Genomic DNA, 27,560 nt, shown 5'->3' with positions numbered 1-27,560 from the left:
AATTCTTTTTCATGGGCGCCTCAGCCGGGAGAGCGAGGGGCTGCCTGCACTGATCTGGCCCATTGTGATAACAGATTCAGACAGTGTGCTAGACGCTGATAAGGAAATGTGCTCTCAATAGACGATTACCCTCATACTTGGGAGAGAATAGTCAATCAGGCAAATATACTTGGTGGAGGGAAGGAGAAGCGTACAGATTTGTTATTATTTTCAATGCAGGGTTTCATAATCCTGCTAGAAAGTTGAGGTCAGAGTAATGCGCACACTGTGATTGGGCGTTTTCTGTAAATAAGGTGTATCAGCAAAATGCATTTCTCAGCCTGACAGCATGTGTGCAGAAGCTGTCACATGCCTTCCTATCCAGTTTCAAATGATGCCTGAATAATAAAACATTAGGGAGACCGAATTACACTAAAATAAAAAAAAATAAAAGAATACAGAGAAATAAACACTGTTTAATATTGTATGTCTGTTACCAAGAAGTCCAGCTATTAATAACCACAGCAGCTTTATTTGGTGTTATTTCAGTTTACCATGAAATTGCTCAATTCACTGTGAAATTGCACAAGAGGTAAAGACCTCCCAAATTCATGCTGTGGGAGAAGAAGGCTGCCGCTGTACTGTTGTTTTTTACTCTCCCACTACAATATGATTTATTTAGTATTTTTGCAGGATTACAAAGAGTCACCTGTCAGTTCCCACAGGCCTCCAGTCAGTGTGTCCAGCTGCCCTCTGCTCCGTTTACACACCATTAGCCAGAATTTAACAGCCCCAGTGAAAGCGCCCAAAACCAACTCAGTGTTTACTCTTCAGCTCAGTTAGTTGCAGCCTTTTGCCTGAAAACGGGGCACATTTTCTGTAGTCACAAAAGGCGATTAGGCATGTAAATGTCTGACCTCTGTTTAAATGACAAACAACGAGATGACTGCAAACAAAACTGCTGATATTGGAAATAGAGCTGAAACACATAGTCCAACAATAAGTTTGTCGATTGACAGAAACTATTTTGATGTAGATCAAATGCTTAAATAATTAATAAGCAAATATGACAAATTTTTGTTGGTAGCAGTTTTTCCAGTTGGAGGATTGGCTGCTTTTCTCTGTTTCCTATAAGTATAAACTGAATATTTCATTTGTTTTGGATGGTTGGTCTGACAAAACAAGTCATTTGAAGACGTAACTTTGGCATTTTGCAAATGATAATGGGATTTTTAATAAACTTTCACATTAAGAGATTAAATTTAAAAAAAGAGATTAATCAAACTTTAGTTGCAGCTCTATTTGGAACTAAAGTATTTTTCCATCTTGTCATCATATTTTGACAGGTTGACGATGTTTCTTAAAATTGTAACATTTTGTGCATCGAAAGGTTTGATTTTAGGGTTTACATGGGCGATTAGAATCTAACAGGAATTAATTAGTGGCTTCATTTCTGTTTTTTCACATAATTTCTGCCTTTATACTTCATAATTATGACCTCAGTGCTGTTAAGTACTGTGTGCTACAACAAAGTGTTAATTTCCTTAAGAAAACAGCATCTGCATGTTTCTCAACTGGACAGCGTTTGACTCCAGAATGACCCCTGACCTTGGGGTCACAAGTTAAGCTGTCACTTCTCTCAGACCTCTGGTCAGTGGACAGAGAGCAGAGGTCAGCTTTGAGTCCACACAGACGGCACAGGACTTGTGGACAAATGTTTCTGGGCTTATTGAGCACGGACAAAGAGGAAGCAGCTCCACTCTTAACTTCAGATCAGTTTTGTCTCACAAAGTGTGAAATAATTTCAGTACGGTCCAACAGTGTGTCCTAATATCACACTACATACTATTTGTTTACAGTTGCAGAAATGATCCCAGTATACTTTATCTCTATAATGAGACAAAAATAACAACCATTTACTAAACTGTTTTATACTAATGGGAAATGCACTATTAACACAGACACACTTTAATCACACAGCAACTGACTTTTTTTTTTTTTTTAAAGAAAATTTAATAGTTTTTTATTTTTTCTTAAGGGCTGTTTTGTTTTGCCACATCTTTTTCCTCCAGTCACCCATCTGTTATCTTTGAGCAGTGCATTGTGGGACGTTTGTGTGCTTCAACACTCAAAATTTAGTTGTATTAGTATGCGTATTGACTGTTTTGAGAATAATTTTATTATTTTTAAAGTTACATTACAGTTCAGAACAGGCTTTATTAAAAGTAGTAAATAGTTTGGAGTCTTCTCAGATTTCAGTATTTATTATGTCTAACATGTTTCAAAACGTATAACTAATTAAATGACCTCTTTGTTTAAAAAGATTCAGAAGATGTTTATTAACAAATCATTTATTAAATAAATAGTTCAAATAAATAACATACTGTATATTCACAAGCACACCAAAATAACTTACAAAAGAGGTATCAGAAGATAATTAGCACACTCTTCACAGTAGACAATCAATTCATAATCTTTGGCTATATGACATGCGTATTTTACAAAAACTCAACTGAAAACACATTTAAATACTGAAAGAGGATTGTCAGTTTTTGCCCAAATTCCTCAGCCCAGTCCTAAATATCACAAATCTGTAAACAACAAATACTGAACATTGTTGTGTAAAAGGTTGACAATCTGTAAACGTGTTTCACAGAATTAATTCTTTTGAAGTCACATAACCTTGGTAAGTGAAAATAAAGGTCAGAGTTTGTCTTCTCACGAAAAAAACCCAGCATGTCGATTTAAAAAAAAAAAAGAAAAAGGAAGAAAAAGTGCCCTTGGCTATTTTGAGACGATTGCAGTCTGGAGAATTGGCTGAGCCATTATCTATTCAAATGCTGATCTATTGCTTGAAATGAGAAATTCCTTAATCCCCTCCGTTTTCCTCATCGGCAAAATACCCCGTCATTGCAAAACTAAATTAGTTCCAGGCGGGCCGGCAACAAGGAATATTAACATGAAGACATGAAGGGAATATTGTACATCCAGGTTTTTACACATCCATGCAGAATACAAATTAATTTTCACTTGAAAATCATATTTCAACACTTATCAGCATGGAGGCTGCGCCCACATTTTCAGCCACGTTAGGAGTCCACAAATATCACACAATGTTGCATCTCCTGCACTGAAACACGAGTCACACGGGGTGAAAAATGCAGACAGAAAAAGGAGCCTTGAGGATGGACAGAATCAGTTTTTAAACCCAGGAGAAAGGTCAGAAGGTCCACTCAAGAGTTTCTTTTTTGTTGTGTTTTGTGGTTCTACCAGGCCTCAGAGCTGTCGCAGCTGGATCCAGGTGACGGGACTTCTGTGTCACTGGTCATGGCCCAGGTGTGCTGAGGGGAGTGCAACTGCTCCATGTTACCTCTGAGAAAGGTGAGCAGCGCGGTGGGGGAGTGGCTGGCCGGCTGACCGCTCTGGCTCTCCAGCAGCTGCACCAGAAAGTTGATGTAGCGCATGGCCAGACGCAGGATCTCATTCTTGCTCAGCTTCTTCTCCGGAGGGTGGGTGGGGATGAGCTTGCGGAGCTCGGCGAAGGCTGTATTGACATTGTGCTGGCGCCAGCGCTCCCTCGTGTTGGTGAACACCTTCCTGGTCATGGTGCTGAGCAGAGCTGCAACGATTAGTCGGTTTATCGATTAGTTGATTGACAGAAAAGTAGTCAGCAACTATCTGATAATTGATTTTAGAAATCGTCTAAATTCAGTTTTATTAAAAATTATGAATCTATGCTTGATGTAATAATAAAGTGAATATGGGTCTTGGATTCTTGGTTGGACATTTGATGTCACAACTTTGGGCTGTAGTAAATACTAAAGGGCATTTTTCTCTTTTCTGTGACATTTTACAAACTGAGTAATTCATTAAGAAAATAATCTGCATATTTACTGATGATAAAAAAATCTCAGTGCTGATGTGACTGAGGGACGGAGAGAGTAGATTCATGTATGTCAGAAGGAAACTTCACCATACTTTTTGCAGATACTGATAAAAGTCATTCATAAAATCCTGCAAAAACATTTACCAAATTCATTTTGTAGTTTACTTTTTCTGCAAAACACAACTCTAATATTTGACTTATTTTTAAAATGTATTTTTATATGCCCTCTAAATGAAGAGGTTGCTTGTTTTATACCAGCTGTTCCCTTATAAATATAAATATCTGTAACACTTAAGCCCCCCTTACTAGAGCTGCAGGAAATGCAAAAAAATAAATCATATTGCAATTTTTAATGGGGTCTGAACAAAACAAACAACGTCTGGATTATGGTCTGTAGCACCACAATGCTTCTTCTATAACGGTAGGTCGTGACACTTTTTACCTTTATCTAAAATTGCAGTTGCTGTGAGTTGGATGTTGCATTTGGCCATAATGCAATTCAGATAATATTTTAATTGTGCACCCTACCCCGTACAGTATTTCACATTTATAAACAGTTTTTAAGCTTTTAACAAATGGTTTGAAACATACTATGATGTAACTGTAAATAGACATCTGCCAACTGAAACTCCTCTGGGCACCCATAGAAAGAGGCTTTTGTATAAATAAATATAAGATGAATGTCAGTAAAGTAAAGCAAAGGTGTTCCATAATAAATATGGTATTTAAGTGTTACCAGATTTGTTTTTCAAGACTTTCTGGTTAATAAAGGCTATTCTACAACAATAAAAACCCTCTAAAATTATCATTGCAAGTATAGAATTTATCATAATCCAAGATCGGTATAAATGAACATAATTTATTATTTACCTTTAGCTTCAAGCAGCGAGTACACAACATATTCTTTTATTAAGTGCTCTTGTTGATTAATTATTTACAAGACCAAAGTAAAGCACAGGCCTAAAGGGGAGAAAAAAATCCTTCAGTATACCGTAAACATCTCACCTGTACGTGTGTTGAAATGTGCAGAAATCTCAGTTGCACAGTCGTCCAATGCAGGTCATCGGTGTCCAGGAGTCCGGTGTGAATGTCCTCTCAGTGTCTTCTCATGCTCGCTGAGAGATCCTTGTGAGCGAGAGGGATGGAGAGAGTAAAAGAGAGAGTATGAGGGAGGGAGGGAGGGATGGGGTAAGACTGCTGCATGCTCGCATCCCACATTTTATAGCAGGGTGAACCCTATTGTGTGACGTGTGCTGTCGTGGAGCCTCAGTGGCATTGTGTGTGAGGTTGGTGTTAACTGAGGGGTGATTGTTAAAACACCCCCTCCCCTCCTGTTATTTAGAGCCAATGGAGGCGGCTTTATGACTATATTGTCCATAAATCATCACTTTAAATGATTTTCAGAGGTGTCTGTATGCAACATTTGAAGGGATTCTGGGTCTTTTTTTTCCTCAACAGCTTTTTAAGTGACTATTTGTGCTGCTTTTATGATTCATTGCTCGTTTAATCCTTGAAGGTTCGTACTAAAGGTGACAAATACATTCCCATTGAAGGGAAACTGAGACGTTCATCTCTCTGATCCTTCTCTTACTGCTGTGGACACTTGTTCCTTTCTGTTTCTCTGACATTAGGCATGGACAACCCACCGTCCCCGGCACTGCGGGAAAGACCTTGATATCGCTGCCCGGTCTGCTATTGAATTCAGCCTGATTGGGCCACAAAAGGTAAAAATACCATATCCAGATTGACAGTTGAACAATACAGGTTTTGTTATGACTATGGTAATCTTGTTGAGCCATTCCAAGGGGCCACACATAAATTACAGCGTCCTGACTCACCTCTCTTCTACCACCCCTCACTCCTCTCTCCCCCCTTCTCTGCCTCCCACTTTCAACCTCCGTTCAGATAAAAAAAACAAGTCTAGTTTAACCAATTGTCACTGTTCCTTTTACACCCTTCAAGTGTTGTTTCAAAGACGCAGCCTTCCATAAAAGTCTCTGTGTGGAGTAGGAATTTACATAATCCGATTAGGGGCTGGGATTAGCCCCGGGTCTGGAGAACAGGCCCGATGGGGGCCGTTTTCTGAATCGTCCATTCATGGGCCCTGCTGCACGTCCAAGAGGCTGCACCTGCAGGCCAGGCGTCGCTGCTCTCTGGCTCCATCCAGCTTCCATCCAGCCTCCCCGCTCACTGTAGGCTGCGTTGGCCACTTTTCTGTAACCTTCATCACACCTACGAGGCCAGGTGAAGATTACACCTGATTTGTTGTCATTTATCGGTCATGGAGGTTTGGGCTGAAGGCAGATCGACAGGCTGTGGAGCCACTTGTGGAATTGATTACCTTGAATGAAGACCGATATTGTTTTTTTTAAGGCTGATACCGATTATTAGTATCAAATGAGACCAACACCCGATATTTGAAACCGATATGCATTTAATTGACAATGAAAATATTTGTTAGAATTTTGAATTCAAAATATAAAACACTTGAACACAAAACTGTTTTTTTATAAAGTTAAGTGAAAAATTAAATTAAAATAAAATGAAATAAAAATAGCTTCCCAAGGTTTTACAAAGTTCCTCCCATGCTGACATTTTCTTGCATATATTGCAGACTGCAATGACTTGGTTAAGTGTAATATACACACTTTTTCATTAAAGAATCGGCAAAATGACAAATATCAGCGCCGATAATCAGCCAGGCCAATAATCTGTCGACCCCTACCTTGAATTAAGTGCAGCATTTTGATATGTAGGCGCACTGTGGGAGAAAAAACGAGATGACACATGAAGCCAGTCTCATGAGTTCAAGTCAGGCAGCGAGGAGCTTGAATAACAGAGCTTAAGGCAGTCTTATTTTAGTGCACGCAGTGTGTTTATTACACTAATGTGTGTAGATAATCCTTGATCACAGAATCGGTGCTGCAGTTTCAGAGTGGAGCTGCAACAGTTAGTTGAATATTTGATTAGTCGGTCGTCAAGCTGTTGTTGATCTTTTTTGCTTCTGAGTTAATAGTGAATGAAAAGAGTAAACACGTCTGGTTTTCCCTTCAGGTATCACTGCTTGTTCCTCAAAGGTTTCCTCAAAGATTGCAGGACTGTCAGTTACCAGCTGTAAATACACACTTGCCAGCAAAAGTGAAAGTTAAAACCAGCCCCAAATTCACTCTCATTTGGCCTTTGGCCTCACTATATTTGTACTTCTCAGCTCAGTGCTTCTTTGATGTCGTCTGCTTACGGTTTGGCACTTGGTCGCTACGTTTTTTTTAAATTAATGAATGATTAATTAAAATGATAACTTTTATGGAAATAAATTAATTAGCTTTAGTTGATATACTAGTGTATCTCTCTTACCCTCCAGTCTGTGCAGGATTGTTGGTCACTGTGTGTAAACACACTCACCAGCAAAACTGAACCCCAGAGTCTCTTTTTGCTTTTCGCCTTCCTATTATTGTGTTTATTTCGGCTCTGTGCTTCTTGGATGGTGCAGCTTATAGTCTGGCACCTACTAGCTGTCTTTTTTTTAAAAGACTGACCTCACCTGAGCATTTTGAAGTTATATGCCTATAAATGTTTCAAACACAGAAAATAAGAATAAAAATAAGAAAATACAGGCTGCGGGTAGAGTCTTTGTGGATAAAGACACTGGCACACACTTTTAGTGGGTCATAAGTGATGATTGGTAGGGATTACTTCTGCGTGAGATTTTGGGTTTTTTTGAAGAAAACAGCATAGTTAATCTCTAAACAAGTAAAAGTTAGCACCCTGTTAGAGAAATAACATGGTCTTAATGCATCTATAATGATCGCTCTGAAGTTACTTGCTCTGTTGTAAGCCTCAGTGGCAATGCCTGCAAATTAATTAGTTAATTAACACATAATCTACCAGCAGATTTAATTGTAAAGACATTCAGTAGAACAACAAACCTTGACTTTAATAATAAAATAAATACAATGAATAGGACTGTCATGATAATTACATATCAACTTATGGAGGTCAGCAGAAATAATCAAGGTCAGGTCCTTATAATATACAATATTGCCTTTTTGTTTATAGGTGCATTTGTTTACATACAAAAGTTAGCAACATTTTAGCAAACAAGATGCCAGAATAAATGGAGTTTTCTAAACCATTATCAGACTTTGAGCCAGTAAGCGTTTTTTGTTTTCAAAGCACCAAAGTCAAGTTAAAAAAAAATTAAAAAACAATGCTGAGACCCTTTTGGCTGTCCTTTTCAGGTCGCACTGCCTCTGTCCCCTTGTGTGCCCTGTCAGCTTCACTGGGTGCGCTGCTCAGCTCCTCCAAACACACAGACATTTATTCATTTTTATTTTATTTGGGATATCTTAATATTTTTTTTATATTGCAATGTCTGAATATTCCAAACAAGTAAAAGCTCATTGCTCTTTGACAGCATTTACCTACAATTTTATGCTATATTATAATTATCTCATCAGTGGCATAAAATGGTCTTAAAATGACAATAATATTGTTCATCACATTTCTTTCAGGAACAATATATCATCGATCAAATGGTAATCTTGACACCCCTAACAATTAAACCACGGTATGCAGTCCCAGTGATAACCGGGGTGTTTTTCTGCACTATAGATTCTGCATTATTTCTGTTCAGACTTTTTTTTACAAAAGGAGGATAAAACACTTTATTTTTGCCTATTTTATTCATTTATTGCTGTTTTTGCTTCCAATAGTGATTCACTGTGCTTTTTTCTTCATGACCTCATCTTATTAACATGTTGCAGTGTTGTTTCTGCTGATATTGATTAGGAGGGATATGTCATTTGTCCTATCTTAAATCAGTTCAGGTTTAAGCAAACAAATGTACACCTTAGTCAGGGACCCCCCCTCCTCCTCTTTGCTGGGGCTGTGGGTTTTATTTACAGAGGAGAGCAAACACACAGGTGACACAGTTAACTGCTGCCTGTGATTAAAGATAACAGCTGTGTGACCTTTACAGCTGCAGCCATAGTAGGATCAAAATCTAAATGATGGCTTTGGTTCAAACAGCCTGTTAATTCCCACAATATCTCCCCTGTCCCATTCAGGCCGGGCTTATAGCAGAGTCAGGGGCCATTACTGCACCATTACTGCTGCTATTTACCGAGCGGTCGTACGGGGACTCCTTTGACCATCCTGCCCCACAGCTTTTGTTCCTGTGCCATTAAAAAACAAACCATTTAGTCTGTCTCTTTGTTTGTCCATTTGCTTGTTAGAAGGCAGAGGCCAGAGAGACACTCACACAGAGTGAGAGAGATGTTTTAAAAAAAGAAAAAGGCTGGCGGGTTATTGATGGTGGCCAGCCAGTGCTGGATGTGGCTGTCCGGAGGCAGGGAGGCTTGGAGTCGATGTCCCTCGGGGTTGTCTTTGTCTGGGGATCATTCCTGAGGGAGCTGGCTTCACTCTGCTGGCTCGTGAAGATAAGCACTCTCTCCACATGCTGAGAGACGATGATAAGGGGATTGCTTCACTAAATGACAAAAAAAAAAAAAAAAAAGAAATGGCCCCACCATTGGAGCTGCTAAAATGAGAGGCTTTATCAGTTTTGCTGGGAAAGACCCTCGATCCCACTCCATAAATCACAATTTGTTTTTTGCCACTGAGCATGCTCTGTGTGGAGGAAAACCAAAACAAAGGCAAAATGTGCACACAGTTGTAACCTCAATATTTTATCTTATTTTGTAAAAAATAATTATTAACACCCCCCTCCTCTTATTTATTTTGTAAAAGCAGTATATAAACAAAAATTGCTTTTAACACATAACATAGCTGTAAGCTGATTTTAAGTGATTATTAATCTAAAGTAGTTTTAACAATTTCACCAATAAAGACATTTCCTAAAATTACAAAATGGCATTAGTTATCTTTTTGAACATTAACATCCAGTTGTTAATGCTTTACAGGGGTAACAATGTGCAGAACACTTAAATAATAACAATAATTATATCAAAAATATTTGATTTAATAAATAACTAATACGTAACATTCATGCTGTGCAATAAAAATGTAATCTTAAAACAAGTCATTATAAATAATATACTATAATTTACAAATAAAACTGTCAGTAACATAGTGTTAACAAATATTTGCAAAATAATAAAAATGACTATTACATGTTAGATTATTTGACTGAAAAAAAATTTATATTAATTATTTTGTGAGAATTACTGCACTGTACCGCAATTTCAATTCTGTTTCTGCATTTTTCTGGCCATAGCTGTTTTTTGAAGAAAACAGAAATGGACAAGAACACTGTTGCTTCTGTAGAATATGTACCAAAAATATAGGAATTTGTCCAAAAAATGTTTGCAGACAAAACCAGAAAACTTTAATGTAATTTAATCCGAATAAAACTTGGAAGTGAATATGAATTATTGCAATAAATAACTTGTATTTAATGAAACATTCTTGACTTTACAAACAGGGTGCAGGAACAAACTGCCTAAAATAATTTAAGCCTCGTCTGTCCGTCACTTCTGCCCGGCACCTTTTCGTAGCATAACCTCCCCCTCTTCAGTGGCGTCAACACTGTAAGACAAACACAAGAAAATCTGTTTAATAAAAACACAGGCATAACCCACATTTACTTCCAAAAATAGTGTAAATTTAAACCAAAATGTGCGTTTCCATCCACTAGTAATTCACCGGTGGGGTGAAAATAAAAAAACTTATTAATAAAAAATGAGCACCCTGAAACCTCAGATGGTGGAAAACCATGTAGACAGCACGATGCAAAGATGACATTTATGTTTGTTTCACGTATAAATTTGAGGATGTTTAGTCTCTTAAGTAGAGCCGAAGCTTCAGTGGACATTTAAGTCACATTCCTCATGACTGTCATGATTTATTCATTAAGTCTTTTTTATTGCAATTTGTTGCATTTTGCTTTTACTGAAAATCAGGTTGATGGAAACTCGCTTAAAGCCTCTTTCCCTCACCTGTTCCCACCAAACCTGCAGCCTCGCCCCTCCTCTTGCTCTCTTGTCCCATCCAGCATTTGGATCCGTAGTTGGCTGAAATCGTCGTCTCTCCACTTTTGGTGAGGCAGTTGTTGGAGCTTTGACCTCGACCCCACAGCGTGACCTCTGTAGAGGGGCTCAGGCTGTAGGACGTACGGTGGCTGTCTGGAGGCTGGAGGTCGCTGCAGATTGTTGAGTACGTGGACGTTTGACTGCTGGCCGGCTGCTGCAGGACGGGGCTGTAGCTGAACGTGGAGTCCAGCTTGAAAAGACTGTCGAGCGGGACTCCAGGAGTGTCTGCGTTGATGTTTGTTGGAGCTCTCTGCATCCACTCATCGTTTACTCTTCCAACAACTCTCCCCGCTGCTCCAGCTCTGCCTCTCCACCCAGTGAACATCACCTCCTCTGTGCCTCTGTCCTCCTCTTTCCACGGATCACTGCTGGTCCAGCTCCTCTGGAGGAGAACCTCCGGGCTGTCAAAGGAAGAACTTGGGTCGAGTCTGAAATCTGTGTTGCTCTCCTGCATCATCGAGTCTGAGTCTGGTTCACGGAAGCTGCGGTCAGCTCCGAACAGGAAGCTGGTGTTTTGATCACCACAGAATAGTTCTGGATGAGGACTGATGAGCAGTTCTGGATGTGGGGTCATGTGCTTGGGATGAGTGGCGGTGGTCCAGGGGCCGTTTGGTGGACTCGTTTGTTGGTTTGTCTCAGTGATGGTGGTCTGAGATGCTGGCTGGTCTGTGGTCGGTGTGTACAGGGAGGTCGTGTCACTGAACAGCTAAAACCAGCAAGAGAACAGGGGCTTTTAAGTGCTGTACTGTCGCTGAAAAGATTCTGTTTTCCTCATTTTTATTATATATATATTTTTTAATTACTTAATATTTAATATTATTTTTGAACATATAAAGTTTATGGTAACAATTTTGACATGCTAATAGGATATAACTTGGGAACTGTAAAAATGCACTGCTATTCTTCACAGATATGCAATGATTACTTAATTGTTTCGGTGATCAAAAGACAAAAAATTGCTCTCTACTTTGGTAAGCCATTTTGGTCATGTTTCAAGCAAATATTGGAAACATTTGCTTTGACAAATTCTGCAACTCGCAGATGTTAATTTGGGCTCTGGGAGGTTGTGTTGGATGTTTTTCATTACTTCAGCATTTCATAGACTTAAAGATTAATTTAGAAAATAATTGGCAGATTAATTGTTGATGAAAGGAACATAAATTAAATGGCAGTATGATGATGTAGCCCTACTTTTTGTCAAATCACCCAAAATATCATAGATCACCAACAATACTTCATGTTGAATGTAATTATTTTATCCTTAAATTTTATCTCTGCAGCCATGACTTTTATTGAACTAGAGTGGATGAGTTTTGTGCCTCCACAGTTTCATGGTGAATGCAAAAAAGGTGAACATTCTTCGTGAGTTGAAGAAATCGGGTGGCGATTTGCAACAGCAAAACTGAGCGAAAACATCCATTCACAAATTCTCACACAGCTCGTGCAGTAAAATCCAAGTCTCATTTATCAAGTCATATGCTCACTTCTTCCCAAACATGCAAAAAAACATTACTAAAACACACTGGTACAAACCATCTCATGTGTTCTCATGTGCCTTAGATGTGTTTTAAATAATATTTCAGCAAAAATGCTTTTGCTTGGGAAGTACTCTGCATGTGACGGGATAAAGGAGACTCAGATTATATTGCAGGAGTTATGTGAGAGTTTGCAAATGGATGTTTTCATATGGTTTTGCTGTTAAATGTGGTCCCCATTTACTGTTTACCCGTTTTGCCTTTTTTAGTTTCCTAATTCACTTTGGATGCAAGAATTTAATGTAACACCTGGTGAGTAATTGATATACTTATTTAAGAACACAAAAAAATGTTTCACAGAGACAAAAACTTTAGGAGTATTTGTGTATCTAAGATCAGTGATTACTCTATGGTCACCTTGAGGACTTTGTGTGGCACCTCAGGGAGCAGCTCCTTCAGCGTAGACAGAGAGGCCCCCAGGAGCCACTGGATGGACGGCGCTCTCCTCAGCATGAGCTGACCAACCAGAGGATTAATACACGGGAACTGCAACAGACAGTTTTCCTCCTGGAGGGACAGAAAACAACAGCAGCACACAAACTCATATTAGAAAAACCCCTTAACCAAAAAAAAGACTAATAAGTAACTTAAATCACCTCTGAGGGAATCACAGTCAGCCAGTCTCTGTCGAGGTAGTTGAGAGGATTCTTCTCACTGGCCATCAGGCTGTGGAAGCAGATCTGGCTGATCCATTTGGTTATTTCTGTCACCTCAGACACAATCAGCACCTGACAAATACAGCTGAAGACTAAGTAGTTTATATGGCTATTTTACCTAATACCACCACGAATTCAAATCCAGTTGTTGAGAGATGTGGTGGTTAGAGCAAGTCAAATGTTATTTAAAGACACACAACTATTTGTAACTACATGATATGGTGAAATTTTACCAGCAGTTTTCTTAATTTTGAGATTTTTTGAGAAAAATAAATTACATTTGTTCTTTACCTTGACATCTAGATCCTCAGCCTTCATACCGAACAGCACCAGAGACGAATAAATCTGCACTAAGTTACTGAAGGCTTCACTGGAAAATCTGCCAACACACAGACAGACAGAAGCAGCGACGGTAAGCCTTTATGTACAAAATGCGTACGTTTGTGTGTATGTGTGTGTACTGTATTAACGTGTGTATGTACATGTGTGTTCACTGACCCTCCTCCCTGGCTGTCTCTGCAGTGCAGGATGAGCCAACAGCTGTTGTATTGCAGAGAGAGAGCAGTCAGCCTCATCACTACTCTCTCACTGGCTCGCTCCTCACACAGTTCATCCTCCCCCTACACACACACACACAGTTGAAGAATTTAAATATTGGTTGTTGCCTCCAAGGCGAGGAGATTTTTGCTTTTCAGCATTGCCTTGCAATACTCAAGAAGCTCAGTAGAGGGAGATAAAAACATGGAAAAAATTAAGAATTATGAGGGATTTTTTTTTGTGTGTGTGTGTGTGTGTGTGTGTGTGTGTGTGGGGGTGTGTGGGGGTGTGTGGGTGTGTGTAGGTGTTAATGTTGAAGGATGCAACAGGTATCTCCGTTTCTGGTACCTGAATGATGATAGCAGTGCTTTCGTCCGCTGTGATCACAGCGTAGTGATGGGTCCCTCCGAGCATCTGCAGAGACGGTGAGTGGCTCCTCTCCAGCACAGTTATATTAAACCTTTAACACAACACACAATATGGTGTTTAAATGATAACTTATCATCACTGGCAAGTAGGATAGAAACACCTCATTTAAAATCCTGATTGTAAATTTGTTGTTGAATGATGTATTTTTTTAAATTTTGGGGTACGGTAGAGATTAACGTAAGTAAAAACTACTGACGTCGAAGCAATGAAGCAGCGATTCAATCACCAGAAAATTAATTTGCAAAATTTTTTTGATAAGTGGTGTAAAGAAATGGCTTTCCGAAAACCAAACAAGTTTTCAGATAATCTGAGCAGGATGATACACTGAAATGCTACGGATACTGATATTACATTCAATATTTCTCTTTAAGTATGTTTGGTTAAAATTTTGACCAATTTTCCCTGACAGGTGACTTACACCATCTTACCTTTCTTTGTCTGGTTATTTAACAAGTTGTCATGTTTAGAGCATAGTCTTTCAGTAGATTATATAAAATACAGATCATGGCGCAGGTTTGTAGTTGCCATGGTGTCAGAAAAATTGTATTAAACCATTTTATATATATAATTTTTATAATTTCACATTTATCATCATATTGACTTTCGGTGGTATCATCCTTTGTGAGTAACCTCTGAACATGAAAATGTCACTAAATTACAAGTATGTGTCACTTTTACCAGGTGGATGTGATTTCACTCGACTTTGGGTAAATGGGGGAAACTTACTCTGACTCAAGTGTCTGAAGCAGCAGTGGACAGTTAAGAAGTCCCTCTGTCACCAACAACACATATGGCACATTGTCCTCCAGGCACCACGATGTATTTTCCTTCCCTTTTGAGAAAAACAAACACATTTAGAGAAAACAAATAAACCCACACAACACCTCACTGTACAAAAGTAATCTGTATTTGGTGGCAGCTGACCAGTGTGAGAGATGACTGTGTTGAAGGTGAGGTGACTGATGCTCTTCTCTCTGCAGACGGCGGCCCACGGCGACTGGCCTGGATGGTCGTACTCCACTACCAGGGAGAAACAGCCCCAGGGGAAGTCAGGGCCTACGTGTTGCTCATACACTACTACACACACACTGTCGCTCACACTGGTGGAACAGGATGGGAGTGAGAAAGAAACACTTTGTTCAACATAATATAGCAGTTTGAAATGTTTCCTTTAACACAGCGAAACAACTGCCATTTACTCCATTAAACTGAAGCACACTTTCTCATACAGTATGGCGGAAACGAGTCGAAACAAAGAATACTTTCATTCTTTTCTCTATATAATATTAGTTCCAAGATACAAAAGAAATACAAGTTATGGATGTGTTTCTAAGAAATGTGCATAAATATATCCGTAAATGATGCCATGAATACAAAATACTGATTAAAATCAGTACGTTTTATACCTGCTGACCACACTGGCACCATTCAGTTTTTTCTTGTCGTCTTCAGGACTAACAGCAGTTACAGCAGCACCTGAGAGGACAAAAACAGACAAACTCAGGATAATGTGTTTGTTTACACCTGGTATTATCATGCCTCTTGGGTGATATGATTATAAGTGGACAGCGCTATAAACGTGTGTAAACAACCACGAAGACGCTTGATGGGTGTGAGACATCTTCAAAGCTGAGCACCATGGCAGCTTGTTTGGAAACGTTCTCTTATATGAAAGCAGTGAAATGTGTTTCTGAAAACGTTTGAGGTGAGTAATAAGCCATGCAGATGCAAAATCTGTCATCATTTTAGATCGACAGCAATTAGAAGTTTTTCAGCCTAGATTCAACTTAATGCAAGTGAGGACAGGAAACCCCATCTCACGAAACGTCACCGCGCTACCACATAGACAATGGATGGGAAGCTTGGAAATGACTGATCCTGTGCACCATTCGCGTTAATGTGTCCTCATGCATCCCTGACAAGGACTACATTATCAGTGCAGGACGTGGTGATTGTTTTGGTGACAGCACGCTCACGCTCGATGACTTTATGAGGAGTTGGAAGTGTTCTGTGCCCGTCCGTCGTACGTGTATGACACACGCAGTAAAAAAATCAGACAAGTGGCCAGTTTGAGACGCACAAATGCTGATGTGAAACATGTTAATTACAGGTGTAAACAGGCTTGTTGTTGTAAATTAGTTGATTGGATAAATTAACTTACCCTGTGTTTGTATTTTGCAATAACACTTTTTTTATTTTACTGCTTTTAATGAGCTGATTAGTGAAAGAAATCAAGAGTTGCTCACCAGTCATTTGGCTCAAACTGCTGATGATTAAAGCTCTAATGTCGTCAGAGTCGACTGATATCATGACAAGAATCTACAGGAAGAGAATATCAATCAGGATCACTGTGAGTGTGTCTCAAATAAACACTGAAATGATGGATGATGGTTAAGCTAACCTTCTCCATGCTGCTCTGTTCTGGCCTGCTGTGCAGCCATGCAGCCAGCAGCTGCTGCAGCTCCTGCAGTTTCAGGTTAGACTCCTTGTTCTTGTGACTGAGGTGGAGGATGATCAGCAACCTCTTCACCAGCTGATCCAGACTCTGCTCTGCACATGCCTCAGCTGCCTTCATCAGGTACTCTTGAGTGCAGAAGGACAGGGCCGTAAACATCACAATATTGTATATACTGTGTTACAGTCAGGATTGGGAAACTGTTTTAACACACTGAAGCAAAAATTAAACCCTAAAATCCTTCAATGTTAAAGGGCCTAAATAAACATTATTCTTATCTAGCCTTTTACTGTGAGTGATGGTGACTTATAGGGTTAAGAGTCAGTGAAAAATAGTTTTTTTTTAATAGTTTGAATTGAGTGTGACTAAATTGGTAAATGTATTTTTGTGCAAAAAATTGACCTTTAATCAAAACTTAATAAGTTTAGTTTGATTTTGTTGTCACCATTGTCGAGTCAATCAAATCTAATGAAAACTCACTCACACTGTCCTTCTTACATCACTTTAAGAGTTAAAATCTGTATTTCTTTCTGTATTTAGAATTAGACACACACAATGTCTACTAAAAAACCAAGATAAAGTCAGGTTATACTGACCCAATGCAGTACTCAGGTCGCACTTCAACAGCAGCTCCTTGAAAGTCACCAGCACATGAATCAGAGCCGCCTGGTTGAAAAGCAGTTCCTGATCTATATGAAACACAAGGTATTTGGATTTAACACATTTTCTGACAGATTTACTAAATTAATGTCTCGGTGCTACAATAACTGTGTTTTTTTGGATTATGAAATGTCACTTTGTACCTCTGACCAGCTCTTCGCTCTGTGCATGTGTCCTGCAGAGCGCCTTCTCTTGCTGTTTGAGGAGGAAGTGTGTTTGGTCCGGGGCCAGGCTGCTGAAGTCCCGCCATCCTGGGAAGTTGAGCCCCAGCTGTCTGGCAGAGCTAAAACAAGGCTGAGCGAAGGCCAGCAGCTCACAGTGGGCATGCTGCTGGCTGTCTGCAGGGAGCAAAAGCACAGAGGGTTAAATAACAAACTTCTAAACCATCTGAGCCGTGCTTTTCTCCAACAAGGACAGTTTAAAACATCGACGTTCGGTTTGTTTGATGTTTGATATCGTACCAGTGGCTTGGACCTGAACTACAGTGCTGTCCTGAGGCTTGGGCTGATGGACAGGACGACTGATGAGTTGACCCGTTGACTGAAAAGCTGCTCTCTGCTCTCTGGTAGCATTTCCTGACACAGCACCACGCATAAATGTCTCCCTCTGATCTGATCTCTGCGTCTGCTGCAGAGGAGACTGATGATGCTCCGATGGAGGCGGTTTATGTACCACGTCTGGTGCTGAAATTAAGAGAATAATGAGGTTACAGTTTGTAACATGAACAAGTGATTAGACCTTCACCACTGTAAGGTAGGTATCAATATGAGGTAACTTGAACCCCCAAAAAAGTTCAAATTGTGGAGCAACCTGTCTGACTGTTGAATTTCATTTAGTAAGTCCGTCATTCAGTCATGTGAGAGGATGGCAGTTTGTTCAACACTTTGGCTAACGATTATGTGCATTTTTATTTATCTACAGATTATTTCCTTTATTTATTCAAAAAATAGTTCTTAAAAAATAGTACTGAAATACTTTCCATATATGAAAGTAAAGTTTTAACACAGGGCTGGGGCCCTGCTGTAAGGTTTAATATGGCCCAAAATAATCTCAGCAGAAAAATCTGGGCAGAGTTTTTTTTCGTGTAGGAAGTTTGAGTATGGTAAGAAAAATATAGAGAGGCAGAGTTAGCGGTACACAGACAAAAGCCATTTTAACCAAGAGAATTTAGGATCAATTTACTTTTTTGCATGTTTATTATATTCAACAGATGTTTGCTTTTGGCCAGTGGCCCAAAATTACGTTTCAGTTTTGGCACTTAAAGGCAAAAAGTTGGGGCATCCCTGTCTAAAACTGTCTAAAACCCAAACTTATTTATTTTAACTAGTGACTCAAAAATTTAAATGTTAACATTTGAGAAGCTGGAAGAGATTTTCACTTAAAAAATGTAATATGATCAATTATCAGAGTAATTTGATTAATTTCAACTTTATCAATAGACAAATTGAGGTATTGTTTAAGGTCAGCGTATTATAAATAATTTTGTACAGAAATAACAAAACATTAAATACAAAAATACATCAATAATAACGGTAACTATGCAGATAATTCTATTTACACATTCAACACCCTGGTGGACACAATCTTGATATGAGCAGCAGATGGAGCCAAAGTTTAAAAACTAAATTAAACCCTACACATATAACGACTTCTGTAATGGTACTCAGTGGATAATTCTACTTTAATTAAAGGATAAAATGTATAAAAGTATGGCTTAAAAACCATAAAGGAGGTGATGAAAGTCATCTTAGGCTTTATAAGAGGAACACTTGATAAATGCATCATCTGTTCTTTTATTTATCAGAATAAGCTTTGCAGCGTACCTGGAGGTGAGCTCTGAGGTGTTGCAGTAGCAGCAGCAGTCTGCTGAGATCTCAGTAGCATAAAGGTGGACAGAGGGTCAATGTCCTTCTCTGGAAGACATTTCTTAACCAGCAGACCTCTAGGATCATCTCTGGAGGACGCAGCTGTCTGCTCCATCCTGCAGTCGTCTCGACCTGCGCCGATGACGCTCATAGGAGCAGAAAACGAGGCTGCAGCTTCTGGAAACCTCTTGTGTGAAACTTCATCTTTGGTGTTGCAGGTAGATTTTATTTCTTTATTGTTTGTGTTTAAAGTGGGCATCAGAAAGGCGTTCTGACACGCATCAGCAGCTGTTTCTTTTTGAAGATAGGTCTTGTTCGCAGTAGCTTCAGGATGAAAAGCAGCAGTTGCAGATATCTTCAGGTGAGTTTTGTTTGTGGGATTCATCAGGACGGATCTGACTGCGGCTGAGACCAGAGGAGATGAGATGATTTCAGAAATCTCTCTCTAAAAAAAATAATCCTCTCATTGCTGAGTCCATAAAAAAGAAAGTAGTGCAAAATGTCCATCACAATAAACCAAGCTACATCGCTTAAAAATATTACTTTGTTATGTTTGACCATCTCTCTAAAACCCGTATGTTTAGTTTAATGTTCTAGATAATTAAAAAAAAACAGCACACATTCACATTTGGGAGGCCATTATTTTTGTCATTTTAAAAATTACCTAAATAATTAACTGACTATAAATTGAATCAATTCATGTTTTTATTCGTTGATTTGTGAAGTAATAAATTAACTGTTTCAGCTCAACTTCCAATAAAAACAAAAATACAGAGAATTTACCCTCTATCAAACTACCACACTCACTTCTGACAAATGTGATGGAAAGATAAATTACTCACTCTCCTCATGTTCAAGTGACAGTTTGTCAAAGTCCTCCATCTTTTCTTTGTTGGTGGGGGGCGTCTCAGACTTTATGCACTCTGTGAACTCACGCCTGCTGCATGAATACACCTGCAGAGCTCCCGTTTCCACCTGTGACCCCAGTTTGTCTCCACCGCAGACGAAGCTGTGATAATCCGACTTTGTGACTTTCCAGGCTCCACACAGCGGCTGGAAGTCGACAGCTGTTTCAGGTATTTGAGGCTCTGTGAGAAAATACAGCAGATTAGATTTTTAATATCGTCCTTATAGATTTATTTGTAGGTTAGGCCTCTTAAAACTGTCAGGATTAGAGATTCAGTTACCATCAAACCCTCCACAACTGCACTTCATATTTGTCAAAACTTTGTGACTGAACAGAAAAATTTCACAATCAAGTGCTCACAAGTAACAATTGAAATAATAATTTGCTGACACTGTAAATAAATAATGTTCCAGTAAACTATCTCTATCACTATCTTCCAATAACTTTTAACTTCTTAAAGTGGCATTAAAGAAATCGCCGCAGTAGGAACAGAGACGTTTTGACATTTACTCCCGTGAAGATCCATAAAACTGTGGACAGATGAAGCCTTATGAAGCTTTGCAGTATTCCTTTTGTTTGTGCTGAAAAAAAGATGACATCTAGTGGTTTGATAAACTGATTGCAGCCCTTCAGGACTGAGACCATAGCACAACATGCAGCTGGTTTTGGAGTTTCAATCTAATGTGTGTGAACTAAAAGTTAAATAATCCTGCTCGTATTAAACCTACAATACTCTATATGCTCTGAAGCGCTGCAGTAAACATAAACATTGTGTAGCACTACTGTAAAAAAAATTATAAAATGCACACCCAAAAACCCTGTATATTATGTATTTTTGACAAATTTATATATTTTGTTACATATTATACTATATTATCCTCATACCATATTATATAATATATAATTTGGAATATTATTCTATGGCAAATTGCTGTTTTATAAGCTTGTCTTAATTGTAGTGTGTCTGAATTTCTGTCTGTTGTTATCATTAGTGTCTAACTGGATGAAGTGCTTTCTGAAACCACATTTGAAGCTTGTGATGCCATCAGTCAGGTTGTATTCTTCATTTGACACAAGCTTATATCAACATCATTAAAACACTGAGAGCCCCTTTAACTACAAACCGATAAAACTGAACCTTTACCTGCCAACAGAAAGCCCACCACAAAGTCTGGATGCTTCTCCGCCTTCCAAAGTGCCGTCTCCATCTGTGCCTGAACTCTCGCTGACAGCAAAGATCTACAACACAATTGGTAATGTTACAAGAGCCGTTCCACATGAAACTTATATTACTTTATATCACACTAATACTTCTCTCTGTCAGTCAGTAAAATCTAAAGATGTATCCTCTGCATGTGTGACAGGCGACACTGACGTTTAATCTGGAGCTGTATTCAACTATCAGAGTGATTTAAGTTAGTTTTCTTCATTAATTTGATATTTAGCTCTTCAGTTTTAAGTTCAGTGAAATAAATTAGACCTCATCAGGAGTTATGAGCAGTTTGACCACATGGTGTTTCGTCTCACCGTCTGCAGAGCGCTGACAGCTCCTCTTTTTGGAGCTCACACGTGGAGACGCAGATTTGGGTTCGACTCGTCTTGGGAGTCGGAGTCAAAGTCACGTCCAATGTTAATTCAGTCGGAAGTGTCGTTCGCCCTTAAAGGAAGATTGAGTTTAAATACAGTCGTATAGCAGCAGCTGCAAAATATCTAAAAAGGTCAAATTTAGTCGTATTTGGTTTGTTTTTCAGCCACTTTGAAAAATAACGATGCATCATTAAGTGGTCATACTGGATTCCTACAGGGACAGTTAACCCCAGTATCAAAAATACATGTTCTTACTCTTACCTTTAGTGCTATTTATCAATCAATCAATCAATCAATCAATCACTGTTTTGGTGTGACTTTCCGTATCAGCAGTAGAGATGTTACAGTAGGTATTTTTTATTCTTGAGTGAACTGTACCTTTTAAATAAAATCATTTAATACTTCTTTTTCATTGCTGGTGAGTATAAAGTGGTACATTTGAGTAAATCAGTATCTGGAGAAACAATTTCTACCAAAACATGATCAACTAACAAATTACTCTTTGTGTTTTCTCTGTGTAACTGTTACCTGCACGCTCTGACTCCATCAGGCCTCCATCCACGCTGCATTCTTTACTGGGCTCCTTTGGTACTTCATACTGGGAAATGTCCAGTGATACAGACACATCTGAAGCTGAGAGAAATGTGAGGTCAGCACATCAGTTTACTTCTCTGTGCTACTGTGCATTTGTATTATTTTATTAAACTTATATATTGTTAATAACCTTCATGAAGCTCATCCAGGACTCGAGGAAGCTCATCCAGCTGTTCAGGAGCAACATCCAGGTGACCGCAGATGTTTGAAAAGGCGGTGCAGTTTTCTCGGCTCAGATTCAGCGTGTCCACCACAGGCGACAACAGCAGAGACTACACAGAAAAAAAATCCATTTTAGTCACTACACACTTAAGAAGAACATGTATTTGGCATTTTTCTTTGTAGTTACCTCGTCTTTCATGAGTGACTCTTTACCAAACTCGTCCTGAATGTTTGAACTCGTCTGAATGTCACTGTTGTACACATCAGGAGGTATTTCATAAGACGCACAGTGCCTGAAAATCAGTAGTGGATAGTAACAATGTGCATTTTTAAGTTCAATTTAATGAGGTGCTCTACTTGAGTATTTATATTTTCAGCTACTTAATACTTCTACTCAACTATAGTATTCCTTTTAATCCACTACATTCATTTGATACTTTGTCACTTTGCAGATTCAACAAATAAATTATGAAACATTATTATCATTTAGATAACATTTTTGACACCCATGGAAAAATTCCAAGCTAGAGGTATATAGTAATTAACTCAGTAAGTTTGTAGTATATATACACAGTGGTATGCGTACAAACTGTTCTGCATACTGAGTACTTTTGGTATTGTAAGTATATTTTGATGCTAAGACTTTTGTGCTTTTACATACAGGACTTTTATTTGTAATAGAGTATTTCTGCACAGTGGTATCACTACATTTCTGTAAGTAGTCTGACAGGTTTAAACATTACAGGATGAATTCAGTGTTTTTCAACATGCTCCCATTTTCTGTGTCCAACTGATAAATAGGAACAAGGATTTTTTAAATTGGTCCAGTACTGTGCTTCAGCTAATCAAAAACTAATGTTCCTGTTAGTCATTTAGACACAAAAACAAGTGGAAATAGAGTCCAGATTATAAAATACCAAAGTTAATCTCTAACACAACGTAGGAACTAAATGGGACAATAAAGCCTGTAAAGTAACCTTCTTGTCATTAATTTTAGGTTGAATTTCAACATGAACACACACCTGAATATGATGTCCTCAGAGATAATGTCTCCTGTTGAGCTCAGCAGAGGGTCAGCCACAGGAAGCGTCCTCAGCCGGGACAGTTTGGCTTTCAGCGTGGGTAAATGTCTCCTGAAGTGCGGCAGGTAATCAAGTACGAGCTCTTCTGGCAGGAGGAGATCTTTGACAAATGAAAGAGGATCAGTGAAAACTGCCGATCCACTGTGTGAGGACATGATGAAATTAAATAGCTGACAGATGTGGAGTCACCTTTGTTCTGTTTTCCAGGTTTCATCTGGTCCGCTGTCCACTTGTGAAATGATTCCTGACACGGATTATTGATCTGTGACTCTTTTAAAAGGCAAACATACTCATCCTGGTCCAAATCCTTCGGTGAGTCAGGATTAGAGCTGGGTATCATCTCCATGTTCACCTCACTCAGTGTCACTGTAAATCTGGAATATAACAAAACTTATAACCAACACTACACATGCTGAACTACTTTTACAGTTGTGCCTGATGATGATGCGCAGTGACACAGTTTTGAACCTTTCTGGTGATTTTACTGGTTGTTTCTCTCCCAGATCTTCAAGCACAGAACCGCTGACAAAGAGTTTGCAGGTCGAGATCACTTTCCCTATAATAAGTGCATAAAAGTTAAAAGAGAAACAAACCCTTTGCAGATTCATTTATGGTACTTTTAAAGTTGAAGTCAGGCTGCCTTGCATTCACAGAACAATTGACTGATACACAATAATATTATGACACTTTCATGAAATTACACCTGTTGTTCAGAAATTTTGGGACACTTAAATAAAGCCAGTGCCTTCTCTCAAATGATGTACTGAAGTAAACAGTCCTGTTAACTACAAACTTTGTGTTAGAAGTGATAAAAATAAATGAGTTGGCCATAGTTGGAGTGAGAGTTTTCTTTTTTTTTAAAAAAAAAAAATTTGGGGGGGGATTTTTCCCTTTACTGATAGGACAGCTGTAGAATGACAGGAAATGAGGGAGAGAGAGGGGGACTGACACGCAGCAAAGGGCCACAGGCTGGAATCGAACCCAGGCTGCTGCAAAGGCCTCAGCATATGGGGCGCACACTCTAGCAGATAAGCTTGAGGCCGCCCCGGAGTGAGAGTTTTCTAATATTCATTCCATCTTATACATATATTTAAAAATGTAACTGTGCTAGATCAGACGTCCTTAGAGAGATGATATGTACAAACCTATGTTAAATGTGCAATGCTTTATTTTGAATTTTAATTTAATCTACTAAGGGTTAACTGTTGGTGTTTTTAAAGGCAAAAATCAGAGGAAGAATCATTAGTAGGGTGGAAATTATCACCAGGCATTCACTTTTAATTTTACTCAGCTAGAGCACAATTTGGAGAAACTGGCACACTAGACTAAAATGACTAAACCTTACTGGACCTTCATCAGACAGGGTCCTCATTTATTTATTTACCTTTATGATACATAAAACATGCCAAACCTAGAGACCACGTCTCTCCACCTGTTTACCTCTGATCCACGGTGTCCTGTAGGTGACTTCAGGCAGTTTCCCACTGTGCGGGTACAGGTCACTGGTACCAGTAAAGTAAGGTGTTGGCAGTGCCAGTAAGTTCATCATGACCTTCAGACTGGTGGTAGTCTGGCATAAAAGCCAAGAGACAGGACAGCATATTTTTGAGGTTAAGTGCTCATATTTTGAGGTAAAGTAGCAAATGACTCACCTCAAAGACATAATCCAGAGCTTTGAATCTGTTGGCAGAGAAAATTTGAGCAGGAAAACAGCTGTCGTTTTCAGACCTGTTGACATAATAACAATTAGAAAAATAATACATTAAAAAAAGCATATTTTGACTAAAACATGAATCTCACCGACATAACGAACATTGAAACTGATTTTTCTAAACAAACAGGGTATGCCAAATTCCTAAAAAATAGTCTGTCCTATTCCAAAAATAAATCCTACTATATTTATTTAAAACACTAGCATTAGCTTTTAGCTAACGTTAGCTTAGCAATCTCTTCAAAGTAAGCTAACGAAGTTCTGACGTTATTTGGCTAACTTGTTTTCTATGACATTTAATTATTTACATTCTTAAATTAAACTAAAGCTTCAACAGCACAAACTGAACACATAAAATTTTAATAATCAGACAGTGTCGGTTACCATCAGACTTACATAATGGCTTAGCTCAGCTCTATTTTGGTGTTTTCAGGAGCTAATAGGCTAAATATTGTTTATTGAATATGAATCTCATAGTGAACTACGCATGCGCATTGGGACCTTTATTTATTTAATTTTATTTTATTATAATGTAATGCATTTTACCTTGTGTTGTACTAAATAACTAAATAGAAAGATAAGAATCAAAAACAGGGAAAACATTAATCATTGGTGGAATTAAGTAAACCAACGTGTTATTGTTTTTTGTTTTTTTCAAAAAAAAAGCAAATAATTACGTTTTTCTATTTTTCAATACTTTTTCTATAAGTGCCAATTATCAGTAAATTGACATTTAAATATATCTAAATAAATATGATATATATATAAATATATATAAATAGTAAAAAAGTATATATCATATATTTATACAGTTGTTTTTAATTGTTAGTTGTAATATTACTTCCTTTTGTCTTTATATAATATTATGTCAGTCCTTTAACTTTCTTAAAACTGAAAGATATGTTTGTTATAATGTATTTCTAGCTATATAAAGTAATGTTGATATTTTTTCCTCAGATTGACAAGATGCATATGGATAAAATACGTAGGATTTTACAAAAGAGACATTACAGAGAGCATATGAATCCTCATGATGGTATAAATGATAAATTTCAGAAAACCTTTTCACTGCTTTTTTGTTTGTTTTTCTGCAGGAGGCATTGTATGCTTTTCACCACAGGGAGGCGCTGTTCACCACACTGATGGAGAGGATGTTAGTGGACACCATGTGCAGGTGCAGGTGAGTCACTCAATCAAACTAGATCAGTTTTGACAGAAAGTGTTGTCATATTGCTGTTTTAAAGATTGAGGTGAAAGAAAGAAGAGGTTTTGGTGTGTCACATTTCTTCTTTCTTGGTTTCACAAAACAACATTTGTCTCCTCTGTGTGGCTGTAAATCTTGTGAATGACCTCATGGGACCATTTACAAGTTAACATACTCTTAGTATCAGTCGGTGAGAAACAGCTATATTTGGGTTTTCACAAGATCTCATCGAGGTGTTAAAAACTCTGGTTCAGTGTTGATGACGAGGCTGTACTTTAAAAGACGTTATCAGGGACATCTGACCCTGGGAATGTGTCTGTTTTTGCGGCATCATTGTAAAACTTTTCACACTGGAGTGACAGACTTTAAAATGTTCACACCGACTTGAAAGTGAGGTAAATGATTGCTAATGTAAGCTGAAGTTTCCTTCTGTTTCCATGTAAGTTATTTCTTCTGTAGGTGGTGCAGGTGCACAACAAATACAGCAAGTGTGAAGTAGAACAATTTCAGGAAATAGTAATACTTTACTAAACTAATAGTAATACTTTACTAAAATTAAAAAAAACCAAAACAACATAAAACACTATTAAGTTACTCAGGTGGGTATAAAAATATATTCAATGTGACCAGTTTAACCAGTATCAAAGTGTGAATTAAAATCAGGATTTAAATACAGCAAATCATCACATTTTAAGAGCTGAATCTACATGTTTGGCATATTACATCAAAAAGGACAGACGGTTATCAACATAGTTGCCAGTAAATTTCTACATGTAATAGTCAGTCCATTGATTAAAGAACAATTTGCTTCAGCTGTACTTGTATATACTAATGAGGAGGCTAATTTATAATAAAAACATTGTATATTATAAGCTTTTTATATGTTTTATGTACAGTAACTAGTAATGAAATCTGCCAAACAAATGCAGTGAGGTGAAAGTTAATTGTTTGTGTCTGAAATTGAAGTGGGAATGAGAAGTGGCATGAAAGAAAAGAAATTAAATAGAGTCCAAGTACCTCAAATTTGTACTCGAGTAAACGCTCTTAGTTAAATCCCATCACTGCAAACACACACTCATCTGTGAAACTTCTCACACCAACAAAACACTTCAGTGATCAACAACGAAACTCAAAGTACCTGAAATCCCCAACTGATGATCAAATTTCATGAGACGTGGTTTCAAAAAACCCAACAAAATCACAATAAAACCACCAGAATTCTTAAAGTTGATATCTAAGGGTCTTTTCCCCAAATCTCAGGT

At 38.3% G+C, this 27,560-nt stretch overlaps 2 protein-coding genes across 2 annotated transcripts; both read right to left on the bottom strand.

Moving 5' to 3' along the window:
• Positions 1 to 2,320: 2,320 nt before the first annotated feature.
• On the bottom strand, positions 2,321 to 5,040 carry tal2 (T-cell acute lymphocytic leukemia 2). The gene is made up of 2 exons (XM_042488223.2): positions 4,871 to 5,040; positions 2,321 to 3,598 (listed from the first exon to the last, which is right to left on the bottom strand). Exon 2 carries the CDS (start codon positions 3,582 to 3,584, stop codon positions 3,246 to 3,248), a length of 339 nt encoding a protein of 112 aa, XP_042344157.1. The 5' UTR covers positions 3,585 to 3,598; positions 4,871 to 5,040; the 3' UTR covers positions 2,321 to 3,245.
• Positions 5,041 to 9,934: 4,894 nt separating this feature from the next.
• shoc1 (shortage in chiasmata 1) lies at positions 9,935 to 25,189 on the bottom strand. The gene is made up of 27 exons (XM_088076016.1): positions 25,184 to 25,189; positions 24,824 to 24,953; positions 23,852 to 23,939; positions 23,573 to 23,757; positions 23,324 to 23,483; positions 22,489 to 22,594; positions 22,270 to 22,411; positions 22,074 to 22,178; positions 21,486 to 21,615; positions 21,103 to 21,197; positions 19,894 to 20,139; positions 19,010 to 19,456; positions 17,648 to 17,869; positions 17,330 to 17,524; positions 17,123 to 17,215; positions 16,473 to 16,654; positions 16,318 to 16,390; positions 15,478 to 15,547; positions 14,996 to 15,171; positions 14,798 to 14,903; positions 13,991 to 14,102; positions 13,604 to 13,725; positions 13,397 to 13,484; positions 13,046 to 13,177; positions 12,807 to 12,956; positions 10,822 to 11,620; positions 9,935 to 10,411 (listed from the first exon to the last, which is right to left on the bottom strand). The coding sequence occupies exons 1-27, from the start codon at positions 25,187 to 25,189 to the stop codon at positions 10,326 to 10,328; spliced, it is 4,446 nt and encodes a 1,481-aa protein (XP_087932142.1). The 3' UTR covers positions 9,935 to 10,325.
• Positions 25,190 to 27,560: the final 2,371 nt, after the last annotated feature.

This window comes from Plectropomus leopardus, chromosome 4 (genome assembly GCF_026936395.1).
Source record: "Plectropomus leopardus strain MGB_pleo_1.0 chromosome 4, ASM2693639v1, whole genome shotgun sequence".
NCBI classification, from domain to species: Eukaryota; Metazoa; Chordata; class Actinopteri; order Perciformes; family Serranidae; genus Plectropomus; species Plectropomus leopardus.
This window is presented reverse-complemented; position numbering and strand designations above follow the sequence as displayed.